The 14,431-nt window shown below is 25.6% G+C and overlaps 1 protein-coding gene across 1 annotated transcript in view; it reads left to right on the top strand.

Annotated features, from left to right (window-relative positions):
- Positions 1 to 12,978, top strand: part of LOC129958474 (uncharacterized) — a 66,685-nt gene extending 53,707 nt beyond the window's left edge. Inside the window, exon 20 of the mRNA XM_056070973.1 lies at positions 256 to 12,978. Coding sequence (XP_055926948.1) covers positions 256 to 278 — 23 coding nt within the window. The 3' untranslated portion in view covers positions 279 to 12,978. The remainder of the gene's footprint in view (positions 1 to 255) is intronic.
- Positions 12,979 to 14,431: the final 1,453 nt, after the last annotated feature.

Below are 14,431 nucleotides of genomic sequence, written 5' to 3'. Positions count from 1 at the left end.
CTACTATGTCACTGTATCATATTACTTGTACTTCGAAATAATCAAGGTGTCAGTTTTATATTCCATTGAAGTAATTACCAGATTTGTAGTTTATTGCTTAATTTTCATCTTGACTCTACACTGTATATTAAGATTTTAAAAAGCAGTGAATTTTAATTTTTTGTAATTAATAAGATAAGTAATAAGAATCATGTATTTATGATTAATATGTGCATTCTTTCCTGTCCTTTAATCTATGTATATAAATATTTTTAGCCCAAGCTCACTTTATGGCATAAATGAAGCTTCTCTACCTCATTTGCAAAGACTGGACAAAAAAAAAAAAAAAGAAAAGAAAGAATGAAAAAGAAAATTGGGTACTCTATGGTCGTTGAGCGATTTAAGAGTCCGAGCCATTAGTGACCAACACTGCCATAAAAGCTTTGCAATCGTCAACCTCTCAAGTACAAATTCTTTTATGCTGGAAGGTGGGAGCTTTTATTTCCTTTTTCAGAATACGTACTGCAGTTTTAACAGTACAGTCAATCAAATTTTATATTTTCTTTGTAATTTAATTACCACAGGTTCATTACAATGATAAGTTAAATATATTTATGGTCATTCTACATTTACACTTCATTTTCTGGTTCCTATACTTAAAGAAAATTTAACCTGGTAGCCACAAAAACCGTATTACAATATAAGTAAATAAAGTAATTATAATTTGAAACACATATTTAGCACGGGAATTTAAGCAACCAGTACAATGAAAGTAACATAGCTTTAGAAGGAACATTTCCTTTGCTGTTCTGGTCGCTTAATAAATTTCAAAATAATTAGGCATTTTATTTGTAAATGCAGATAACAGTTTGAATGGTAAAATATTTTACTAAATCTTGATCTGTAATTGAAGCTACAATGATTCATTAAATGTATTGAATAAATCATAGTAGTATTTTGTACAGTTTGAAAAATTTTAACCATTATTATTCCTTTTGTCTTGAGAAAATGAATTAGAGCAAAGCAGTTGTCTTATCAATTCCAGATTACCAACAAAAATTTTTAACTATACAATCTATTCAAAGAATTATTCCTATCTAATATTCTAAATTATCTCATGATATACTAGTTCACTGATATCTCTTATTCTGTGTCTAATTATTTTGTATATTAAACACTTGTTTCATGTGTACAGAAATGAAATTTTAGTGTGTATTTTATGTAACTATATACTATCTTAATATTTTCAGAACTTAAATTATTAGTTAATTATTAATTTAATTAAATTTTGATTCCTTACTAATTATACTAAGAGATTATTAAGCTTAGAAAAAAATTTCCAGTTTTAAAACTAGAAAATAATCAAAATAAAACCCTATTTAGGATATTAATATGCGTATTTTTCAGATCTCCTGCTAATTAAAATCATTTATTTGCCTGGAATTTTTCAATATTAATACATATGTTTTAAATAATAATTTTTTATAAATATTTTTCGGTTTTGCTTACCAAATTTACAATTTAAAACAAAAGAATAATTTTGGAAGTCTTTAGAGGTAATTTTCATTTGATTGAAGATTATAGTCCTACATTAGTTTTGATTCCATTATTGGTATTTCAAAAAGTATACATATTCATAAGTTTTTACATTGGTATTTGATTTTCCACAAAACTACCAGGTTAACTTTTATTCAAGTATAGTTATAAGTGACTTCATGATTACATTTCATTGGCGATTAAGTAAATCCTTGATATCCACATTCTTCGTATGAATTTATTAGAATATTGCTTATGATATCATATTTGAAACTTTACAGTATAATTTTTGTTTATTGAAGTATTTGTGAATTTTAATGTAAATTTTAAGTAATATTAGTAATTGTCATGTGGATCAAACTTTTATTTTGGGAATACAAAATGAATTATAAAAATACTTCAGTTCAATGAAAGGCACACATTTTCTTTTTCTTTAGAACTTTGAGATATTGCTGTTCACTTACATAAATCTTCATTCTGGAAATAATATCTGTAGTTTGAGCATGGAAAGTAATTCATGTTCACATAAAGAAAATTCTTGCTTATCTATTAATATTGTAGTTAGTCATTTGTTTGTTTTTGCTAAGAAATAATTTCTTTTTTCTAATTTCTTCATAAGCTATTTAAATCTAAAATTTCGTATTTGCTTTCATGATAGGGTACTCTTCCTTTTTCTTTTTAACTAAATATTTGCGATAACATTCCATTAATTAGCCTTTGAAAGAAGGTAGCGAGTTCAGTTCCTTGTATGTTTTGATTTACCTAAATTTGTTACTCCTTTTGTTTTAAAATAATGCTGACTACTGAAATTTTTGAGAAATAGAAATGCTGCTAGGCAAGGTTGTAAACATGTTAGACATTGCAATGGGATTAGCAGATACCTTATAGTTCGAGGGGTGAAGAAAGGAAAGTGAGTAGTGTCGTTAATATAGATAATTGGGTGCTTGCCTGAGGACAATTGAGATCTAGTCTCTTAGTTACTAAGTGCATGAATCGGAAATTTTTGTCATGTGTTGACAATAGTGATAGTAATCGAAATCATATCTCTGAAGATAAAGGTATTCTCTTACTTTTTCTGTGTGGGCATATTTGATTGGCTGCCATTAGAGTGCCTTAAAAAATTCACCAAATGGGAAATACATTTTCCAATTTATGATTAATCTTAAAAAGATTTTTAAATATTAAAAAAACACTGCCAAGTTAAAATGCAATTTTTCAGAATTGATAATGATAATTTATTTAAAACCCTTAGTAGCACAAACAAAATTGCTCAGGGAGCCTTTGCACATTATGTCACATTGGCTTTATTCAATATCTCTCCACTGTTCCTCTTAAGATTCAAATGAATGGAATAAATTTATTCTAACCACAAGAAGGGGTAAAGGATGTAGATGCCATTTATTGTATCTACATCATTATACATCATAACAATCCATTTTATTGCTTATAATTTTCATGTTTGGAATTTTTTATTTTGATTAATTCCCATTTTTCAGAATATAATTTTTTTTCTTCTGATTAATAGGAATTTTTGATGAATAAAAATATAATATTTTAAGAATTTTATATCTTTATCTGCTGTCAGCTAGCTCTCCCTCCCCTGTACATTCATTCCAAATTGAAAAGTGAGAAATTTATTTTTATTACAATACTTCCCATATGATTGTTTGATAAGAAGAAAAAATAATAGTAATTCTACAGATGATCAAGTGAAATGTCATAAGTTAATTTTTAATTATATAAAAAGAGAAGAATGAGCATTGTTTCTTCTTCGCAAAATCTTCATAGTAAGAGTAATTGAGATTTCCATTAATCATAAAACTAAATCTTGGTTTTAAAAAATGTCTTAAAAGAGGCGCTTCCTTTTGTAAAAAGTCAAATGTCATAGTTTTATTCTAACTAAAAAATACTGTCCATTTAAACTGTTGTTCAGTGTATGTGTAAAATTTGAAAAACAAAACTATTTCTTTTCACACATTTCTATTAGATTCTGGTATTTGAAAAATGTGAATTTGCTCATTAAAATGCTCAAATTTGTTCTATCATTTCGGCAAGAGCGATGTTACGTTTGAATTGTTACCAAATGAAAAGAATCTAGAAATAAGTTAGTTACAGTGGGAAACTAAATCTACCATTTTAAAGAGGTAAAAGAATGATTTGTTATAATTTGCAAAAACAGGATTTAGGTATATAATGAAAGCAGTTATGTGAAAATGATTTATTTTCTCTAATGTTAATTAAAATATATTTTACATCAGTTTCTTTCAGATGAAAATGTGACATTTATTTGAATAAATGTATATTTTGCAGTTGTAGATAAAATTTCTCTCGAGTGTTCAGTTTTTTAGAATTTATAATTTTTAAAAGAATTATCTGTTGTAACTAGTATTGTTATTAATTATATCTTAAATTGTAGTCTTTAGGCTTATTAAATACTTTGTTCTTGTACCCAGATCATATTGGAAGAAACATTGGATTTCATACATTTTTTAAAATTAAATACTCCAAATGTAGGTTTTTTTATGTGCGATTCCTTAACTTAACACATTAATAAAAAGAGGGATTAGAAAGAAAATTGTTGCTTAAACAGTCCTTAAAATTGGTATTTATTTAATTGTTTAACATCAAAAGATAATGGTCTATATCCCACAATAACACAATTTGGCTCTGTGTGAGTATGACATTTCAATTCATAAATAACTTTAGAAGTTTCCAAGCTAACAATGCTTGCCATTGAAAATAAATAATGCAAGAATTATACATAATAATTATAAACTTGTTTAAATTAAAGCTAGGAAATAGTATTACTATTTAAATTATAATAATTATATGTTTCTTTCTTGAGTTAAAAACTAAATATTTTATTTATTTGCTAGTGGTTTCACTGCATATTTGTGCCTCAAAATCCAAAAAGCCGCCTAAGTTTTGTTTTGAAAGCATAGTTAATGAATCTTCTTCGTGGTAATGCAAAATATTTGTATATAACTGTTAAAAGGGTTTCTTTGTAAACTAAATTAATTTAATTTGCACCATTTCTCTTTCTTACATATTTATTTTACTGGCATAACTTTCTAATAAATTAAAGGAGGGTAGACATTTCTTTTATACCATTAGAGAAGGGGGGAGGGAGTTGATGTGTCTATTCTTCAAAAAAGTAATTCATTTTTTAAACTCCTCTCTCCTTTATCTTTCCTTAATGTTCATATCATTTTCTACATTGAAGGGAAAAGTCAATTTTAAATTACTAAATTATTGATACCTTGGATTTACTTAACAAAGTATAGTGAAAATTAAATATCTTTTGAATACTTAAGGCATTAGCCATAATATTTAATATATCAATTTTTATTAAATACTTGATATTATAATTTCAAAATAAAGAATTTAAAATTTAATTGGTACCTTGTTGAAATAATAATAATAATAATACAGTGTTTAATTCAGCAATATGTGTAAATGCTTTTCAATTATTGCAGTACTACACTAGTAAACTTCATTGCAATTACAATTGAAGGTTTTAACTTTGTGTAGTACAGTTATTTTTCTTGAAATAAAAAAAATAAAAAATGCCGAAAAAAGTTTTAATTTTCATGTACTGATCTGTTTGTATTTCTTGTAACTATCATCTACAGTTTTGAATTCGTTGACTTTTTTCGTTTTGCTTCAAAAAGTGTTTATTTTGGGGTCTGGTTTTCTTAACCTCTGCCTTTTATCTTTCAGCACTTTATTCATTTAAATTTTATTCATTTTATTGTTATATTTTGTATGTATATGTGATTATGTTAATTTATTGCCTGTTAGTAGCGTATTATGCTAGTTTATTTGTTGTAATTGTAGAGTTATAGTTGCTTTGTTGTGGTATGGTTGAGGTTAATAAAATGGGATGCATATTTGCTTGAGCAGATTTTTATTTGATGCACTTCTATTAAAATAAATCTGCTTGAAACACATTTCCCTATGTGATAATAGTTATTCTTAAATATTTTCAAAAACTAAGTCATTTAAAAAATATTATGTAAATATCTGCAACAATTCTCTGTATTTTCTTTTATACTGTTTCATTTTATCATCAGGTAGATTTGAAGCATAAAACAATTCCTACATTGTCAAATTTTTATAAGCTCAAATCTTCTATGTATCAGCTTTATCTCTTATTGTGTTTTGCTTTTTTGCACATTATTTTATTAATTTATTGTATTACTAAATTGATGTTGGTTTTGTAGAAATTTTAATTTGTATATTTATTGTATTTATTTTAAATTATTCTCCATTGTGTTTATTTATTCAATTGTATTTCTGTCTTCCATTATGTATAATCTTCCAACTTTTTTCATTGCTGCTATAAAAGTTTGTTTTTTTAAAAAAGAGTGCAGAAAGAATACATTTCGCCATTTGACATGAATAAATCGAATTGGATATGCTAAGAATTCCCTTATGTTGTAGGTATTATCAGGATCATTTCTTTAACTGAATATTTTCTTCCTTTTGAAAATTTCTCATTATTAGTATTAAAAAAATTAATAAAATTCAGAAATAAATAAAATTCAAATGAAACATCTGTTTCATAGTAAAGTTGTTAAAGAAAAATGATTTGAGACGTATTACTTTTAAATTTAAAATTGTTGTCAAGAAGCTGTTATTTTCTTTGATCATCATTTGTCCGCCTTCCCCTCCTCTTGAACATGTATTTTTGCTATTACTTGAGTAGAAACCCGAGTGATACTGCCACAAGTATGCTTGTATGTATGTATGTACGTGTAAATTAAAATGGCAAAAAGATCTCGTTTTGTATAATACCATTTAAGTATTTATGTATTGTATACCTATTATTAACTGTTTCTGGAAATGATACTCTATCATAGATATCTGTTGAAGGTTGCAAACCCTGTTAATGTTTAAAGCTTTTATTCACACGTATAAGTTATTGTGTCCTGGTAAATGAATTTAAATAAAATTGTTTTTGCTATTATTATATGAAGCAGGTCTTCTATTGACTTTTAATTCAGGTTATACAAGTATAAAACACTGATTCTGTATTTTAGGTTTTATTTTGATGATGATTTTATTTCCAAGGCTCAAATTTTTCCTTCATTTGTACTAGTTCCGAATAGCAAAATATTTTCAGCTTATTCTATTTATTTATTTATTTGTAAATAATCAAATGTTCATCGCATTAAATTATAATAAATAAAAATAAATTTTTGAAAAATTTTGTGACTGTCATAGATTTGTCAAACATTTTAAGCCATTGAATTATATTTGTTTTACTTAGTCATTTTTTTATTTATATATATTTTTGCTTGATACTCATTTTGCATACTTAACTGCCTGAAAAAGTTACAGTTGCCGAATTGATTAAACTGTAATAAAAATTGAATGAATTGCAATAATTGAATAAATTGCAATAATTGAATAAACTGCAATAAGAATTGAATGAATTGCAATAATTGAATAAACTGCAATAAGAATTGAATGAATTGCAATAATTGAATAAACTGCAATAAGAATTGAATGAATTGCAATAATTGAATAAATTGCAATAATTGAATAAACTGCAATAAGTGTATCATAATTAAGCAAATAAATTCAGTGTTATCCGTTTGCAGTTAAATCTGCAAAACTTTTCATCAGGTTCATCAATTTAATTCCACAATTCATTTAAAATGCAGCAAAGTAATGCCTTTTTATTGAATTGCATAGTGATAAAGCATCTGTGTCTTTTTGATGGATGATGTTCTTGTTTATTCTGTAACTTTTTTTCATAAGGATAATCAAATATTTATTTTATGGAAAAACAATTAACACGAGAGACGAACATTGTTTCTGTTATTGTAATAAATGAAAGCCACATAAATAAATAAAATAAAGGTGCTAGATTCTTACCAATAAAATAGTTTTTTTATTTTTATTTTTTTAAACATAATTTAAAAATGATTTCTTCAATATGTATGATTTTCTTTAGTTTATGTTTATTTAAAATATCTTACTTTCAATGAAATCAAACAGTTGATATAATCTTCTTTATAGTATCTTCAATCTGTAAGAAATTTAATATAGTTCTTGAATCACAATTATAAAAAAGTGATAATTTTTTTTTCTTTTTTAATTACTAAAGTAGCATAACTTTTTTAATAATTTAAAGATTGTATTGCATACCCTCCAACAACTACAGAGTTTCCGGTGTTGCTACGGAAATTAGATGAAAATATATAATGAAATACTGCAAGATAAATAATGAAATATCACAAGAAATGTAATGAAATACAGCGAGAAATAGACATATATATGGAAAACTACAAAATATGCTGAAAATACCCTTTTTCTGAATCTTTATTCATAACGGATAATGAAGATATTTTTAGTATTATTGGGGGGGGGACACTGGAAGCTTGTTCCAGCCCGCATACTAAAACTCTTTAGTCGCTCCTCATAACAAAAATGAATATAGGAGTTTATGATGTTGAACTGAGCAATCAAGACTTAAGAAAAGAAGAAATACTTGCTACTTAATGAAACAAAATTGTAAATGTCTAACAAATAGTGTTAATTGATCAAAAAAAATTCTTTGAATTAAAAAAATTTATTTTATTTATATATTTAATCAGTAACAAATGCCTAAAATAATGTTGAATAATGTTTTGAAAATGTTTGTTTTAACTAGTAAAATTCTTAGTAAATATGTATTCATTAATTTATAGATATTGCATTATATGTAATATATCGGTGACAAATGCTACTGATGACGAGGTAACTAATGTTGGAGGGTATGGTATTGTAATCCCCTTATTAATAGTGATTGTTTGTAGAAGTCAAGTGTTTTGATAATTATATTACCCTTTTTGGTGAAGGAAAATTTATACTATCCACTGCCATTTTACAATCAGTGTTTTCTGTTTGTTTCATTGCTCATTAATTGAAATTTTCATAAAAGAAAAGCCTTTTGTTTTATGTAGAGCTTTATCTTTGATATATTCTGATTTTGAATTTCTTTCTAGATTACAAAATTGATTCAGAATTTTCTGTTTTATTTTGTTTGAAATAGATAGTCTGTAAAATTATACTGATTACAAAAATATTGTAGTTTTTGAAAACAAATATCAGATTTTTTTAAATTTCATAAAATTTTCATGGAAGGCCATAGATTTAAATTAATTTTCTATATTGTTTCTTGCATTTGTATATATTGTTTGTCATTCATCATAGCTCTTAGAATTTTCTGATGTGAATTAGGGAAGAAGAAGAAAAAAAAAAATTTGCTGCAGGATTTGTTCAATACTGTACATATAGTGAAAAATCAGCTAGCCAATGTTGTACATACAGTCACAGAAATTCTAATATACGCTTGTAAAAATCTGTTGTTTATAATGTATCAATCCTTCATGAATTTTCTAGTGGCTGGTAATTGTTATGTGATAAAAAAAATTGTGTACTAAACTTATAGTGTTGTATAATGTGTTACAAAAAATGAAATAATAATTACATAAATCAAATGTTACTTATCTATCTTGATAACTGTTTGTAATTTAACAGTTAATATTACCTATTAATATCTGGTTTTGAATGCATTATGAAAAGTATTATTTTTCACTCAACAGTATACATTTCATTTATTATCAACAGTATATATATTCATTTCATTGTATGGGGTTATCCCTTATAATATTTTCTAATGGAAATAAAAAAAAGTCTTCAGAAATTTATTTCTTGGTTGTTTAGCACAGATCCTTTCAATCTGGTTGACATTTGCTTTCTTTTGAAGGAACAAGTATTGTAGCTACATTAAAACCCCAAAGAAATCAGGTGTATATTCCCTACCCAAATCATATTGCCAGAGTCAGGAGGAAAATAAAATTTTTTAGTAATGAAGCTGGGAATTAAAAATTATGATTGGTAAAATGGCTCTATTTTTTTTTTTTAAATTTCATTTCGTGTGTGTGTGAGAGAGAGAGACAAGGAGGGAAGGGAGAATATTATATATTAAGGAGTAGAATAATTTATTCTGGGATCTATAGCTCAAATTTCTCACTAAACATCCTCCCTCCCACATACACACATATGTAAACTGTTAAGATAATTCTATTTCATTTGAAAAGAACTGTCCATCTGATCTCCTCTTCTGAAATGATTTAAGTAGTGCTGAATTATTTCTTACTGAAACTACAAAGTTAGTACATTAAAAAGTTAAAATATTTAGTAATACACTGGAAATCCTGAATGGGGAAAATAGCATATACTGTAGTTGATTGTCAAATTGGCTGTCTATGTATTAAATTGTTTCAATTGTAAAATTTGGCACATGTGATATGAACAATCAGTTTATTTATTCAAATATTGATAATCAGTTTTATTCAAATATTGATATATAAATATTGATTTATATGATGGAAATATTTTAATGTGATTGAATAGGTGTTATTAGTATAATAGTTGTAGTGAGGTTTCTAAGATAAAAGTGTTTAGCTGTGCGTCATTGTTGCATTTTATGATAGTTTCTGAAGGAATTTTTATATTTGATTTAATTGAAATCTCCCTGGTAAAATTTCAATTTAAAAAAAAAATACAAACAGGTTAGTAAATTGTTTACAGCTTTATGTTATGGTATTGAATACATAATTGAATTGAATAGAATTGAATTATAATATGTGCTTAAGTTTAGTATAGATTACATATTTCACAAATTTAAACATCCATGTCATTTATGCCAGTATAATGACCCTTCAAAATTATTAACATTAGATAAAGCAGTTCTTGAAAACTGAAAATTATTAAGAAAATAACTTCTCAAGATATTAAAATTTTGTAACAATTAATAGGAAAAGATGAGAAATTGTGACATTTTGCTGAATATTAAATAAACTATATCAAATTTTTAAATATGTCTGCAGTTACTAATTATAAAATCAGTATGAATTGTCATTGCAAGCTTGTTTTAAAATTAATATAATTGCATGTAAATAAAAAAAATTAGAAGAGAAAAATTATATTTCCATTTATTTCTCTTTATAATTTTAATTAAAATTAAGATGTATGATTATGTAACTAGTTTGTTTTAAATGAATGAATGAAGCAGCAAATAACGATTGGGAGTGTTTTCTCCTAGACTTTCTCATATATAAAATGATGCTGTTTGTCTTATATTATGTAATAAATTAAAGAAAAGGCGTATTTATTTTGTGCTTATTCTCTTTTATCGATTATGTCCAAAATTTGGTACAGATGTACAGTTTTGGTATCAAGACTATTCAACAAGTTTCATTTATGTAGCTCGTTCCGATTTTGATATCATGTTTCACATACAGTGTATTTTACTTAATTCGGCAAAGTCTGAAATTCTTCAAGATTTTGAGGTTGAATCTTTCGACGATTGCAGTGCTTTTCTCTTTGTATCCAAGAAAGTGGAAATCGAGGAAAATGCATAAATAGGCGACTTTTAAGTAGTTTACTAAGAATTCGGGTAACATACATGTATAATTGCATCATTTGTTACTTTCTTTGCATCTGCTTTGTTAAAAATTGATGCACCGTCAGGAATATAAAAATTTAGTTAATACTTGTTTTGAGAAAACGTTACTTATCTTTATTCATATTCATAATTTATAATAGGAAGAAAGAAAACTTACGTTTTATTAGCCCTAAGAAAAGGAGAATATTCACAGTACAGAAATTTAAATATTTCCAGAGAAAACAAGCAGTTTGCTTTTGCTTATATTTATGTACATTACACTTATATAAATAAATATAGTAGAAATTCAGTTACAATTCTACTGTGTTACAGAAAGCTAGTTAAAAATTTTAAAGTGCAATTTAATTGCTTAAATTTTCAAATTATGTATGTTTATTTGAAATAAAATTTTTATTAAAATTAGGTACTTCAGGATCATTTATTCCGAAAAAATTTTGAGTCTTGACTGCCCAGCCTAATATTAAAAAATTATCCGTGTTTTGATTTGATAATGAAGTCATTTACATTTGTTTTTATCAAGCTGTTTGAAGATTTTTTTTTATTGAGTATTATGAAGAAATTAAGCCAAAATTTTACAATTTCTGCATAAATTGTTTTTATATTATTCTTCTTGGAATTTCATTAGAATATCTGTTTTATCGAATACATAGGCATTAATATAATAATTATTTATAGAATCTTATTCATATTGGATAAGTTTAAGCATTTTTTAGATATCTCTGGATGCCACAAATATATTTTATCTTTCTTACTGGTGGATTTTATTGCTTTTTATTTCCCTTGAGGTTTTAAAAAGGAATCGTCGTGTGAAACAGTATTTTCGTTAAGATAATTGAAGAATCATAAATTCTGAGCTGCATGAAAATTATTTTTGTATTGATTGAAGATACTGATGATGATTGTAGCATTAAATTTTAAAAAGTGTAAAATATGTGTGGAAATTTTGAATCAACTTTCGCGAATTGGGAAACATGGATTTTCTAACTAAATTCTATTCCAAATGTAGCAAATATTTTTGACAGATTCGGATATAAGCATTGTCTACTACGATTTAAGATTGCCTAGTATCCACGTTTATAAATAATTATTGTTAAATTTAATTATTTAAAAATATCTTAATAGCTAAGTAAATGTAATGAAACATAAAAATCTACCCTATAATACCAAATGAAATGTTGTTAATAGAATTTCTATTTTTTTAAAAAAAACTTATTTGTTTAGTAACTACGAAAATAAATTCTTTAGTTGTCCTATTTGTGTGATATATAATATAAAATATAAGCTCTACTTAGATTGTATATATCCTCTACTGTCTCCATGACTTTGGCTAGGCTACATGAACCAATTCGAAATTCTTGTTTTTATCATTTTTCCGTTTATGAAAATATTTTGGTAAATAAATAAAGAGTTGAATATTATATTTTAAATTTTAGAGGTAATAAAAAATTGCATATTTCTATTATTCAGATTTGTTTTAATTTTATATTAATGTGTACATGTTAATTTAACACTTTAATAGTTTACATTTTGTCCTACACATTCATCTATTATCCATTTGGTATTTTAGTCCCACATATTCATCTTCAACTGCATTATAGAATTAGTTTCAACAATAATATGTATATTTTTATTTAGTAATGTTAATGTCTGATTAAAGTTGAATCACAATCAAGAATTAAATTTCGAAGATGTTTTTTTTTTTTTTTTTTTTCCCTTGCCTATTAATTCTTATTAATATACTGTTGAGTGGATCACATTTTTGAATTTTAATGTCTAAATTTTGTCACCCCTCCTTCAATGTTGCTTAGTTAACAAATAGTATTCTTGTACTCAGAGCACTGCCATATGCCCGTTTCAGGTTTCTATATCACTGCCAACAACTTTTTATTTTAACATTTCTGGTTATTTGTCTCTGTTATTTTATATCATAATGTATTGTTTTACAATGTTGGTGGGAAATTTGTTGTGGAATTATTGTAATAAAATCACTGCCGTCTTCATGTTGTAGTTGTACTTTTTTCAGTTATTATTATTATTTTGAAATACAGAAATATTTACAATTATGCAAATACAATTTCCTTATGCGGACAGTGGACCCTGTTGGGCATTTTTGCTAATTATTTACTTCAGAGTTATGTAAGTTTTTATATATCTGTATTAAAACATAAATAGTCAACTGTTAAAAAAATCTTTAAAACAAAATATATAATTCTTAAAAATTTCGAAATGTTCCAAACGACGCAATTTTTAATTTTTTTTTTATTATTATCCTATAAAAATTTAATTTTGTAGAAATATTTTTAGACATAGCCACTGAATTTTCAATAGAATTTTGAGTTTTTCTGAACTAAAATTGACTTTTAACTGACTAAAAGAACTCTAAACTTAATATGCATACCCAGTTTTCTTCAAATGTTTAAGAAAAATCTCTTATTATTTTTTATTTAATTTTCTAAAAAAGGAAGACTCTAAAACATTTCAAAGATATTTAAATCTTAACTGAAACATTATTTTGAAAAAAAAAAAAATTCATTAAAACTGTATTCCTCTAAGCGTTTTAAACATTTGTTTTATAACAATACGTTTTATGATACTATTTTACCTTATTATATGCATAAATTTTAATGATGAAATAATTAAAAAAAATTTATATTTTTGTCATTTTTACTAATTGTAAAGTCCTCTGCCTCCTTTAAAATGTGAAAGAGAAGAAGAAGTACCTTATAATAGGATATAGTATCATCTCATATATGAAATAATTCCAAATTAACTATGTTCTAAAAATAATTTTCTAATCATCCGAACTCCGGCTTCACTGTAACTTTTAAGTTGCGCGGACTATTCATTTTCCAAAATCAAAACGTCGAGTCGACAGATTCTTTTCTGAACTAAATGAGGTCCGAATACTTCTCACGACCTCTCTTTCCTGCTTTTCACAGTCATATTCAGTACGTTAAACCTTGTTGTTGGCATGGCTTGGACAAAGAAATCTTGACAAAACCTAAAAAGTGGATTATTTCCTTGAACTCATGAAAAATAAAAATGTTAAAAAATGTCAGTGACTGCTTTTTCAACTATCCCGTTTTATATATATAAATAATATGTAGTGATATATCTTATTCTAATTTAAATTTTAATTGGTATTCTTTTTATTAAATTGGATCAGGAAATAGTTTCTCTTATTTCCTGATTCAAATCCTACTTTTTTTATTTAATTATTTCTAACACACGCTATAAAAAGTTGAAGACTATGTAATTTTCACAATCCAAAGCAAGGATAAAAATCCCTAATACCTACTGCATTCCTTCTAAAGCAAAGATTCTCTTTCCTTTATGAACACGTATCAAAGAAATCTCTCAATAAAAAGCACTGAAGGAAAAGTTTCACATAATTTTTCTCTTCATCCCCTTGTATAAACCATGTCCTCCCGTGGAAAAACAAATTGAAGTTGA

This window comes from Argiope bruennichi, chromosome X1 (assembly GCF_947563725.1).
Source record: "Argiope bruennichi chromosome X1, qqArgBrue1.1, whole genome shotgun sequence".
NCBI lineage: Eukaryota > Metazoa > Arthropoda > Arachnida > Araneae > Araneidae > Argiope > Argiope bruennichi.
This window is presented reverse-complemented; position numbering and strand designations above follow the sequence as displayed.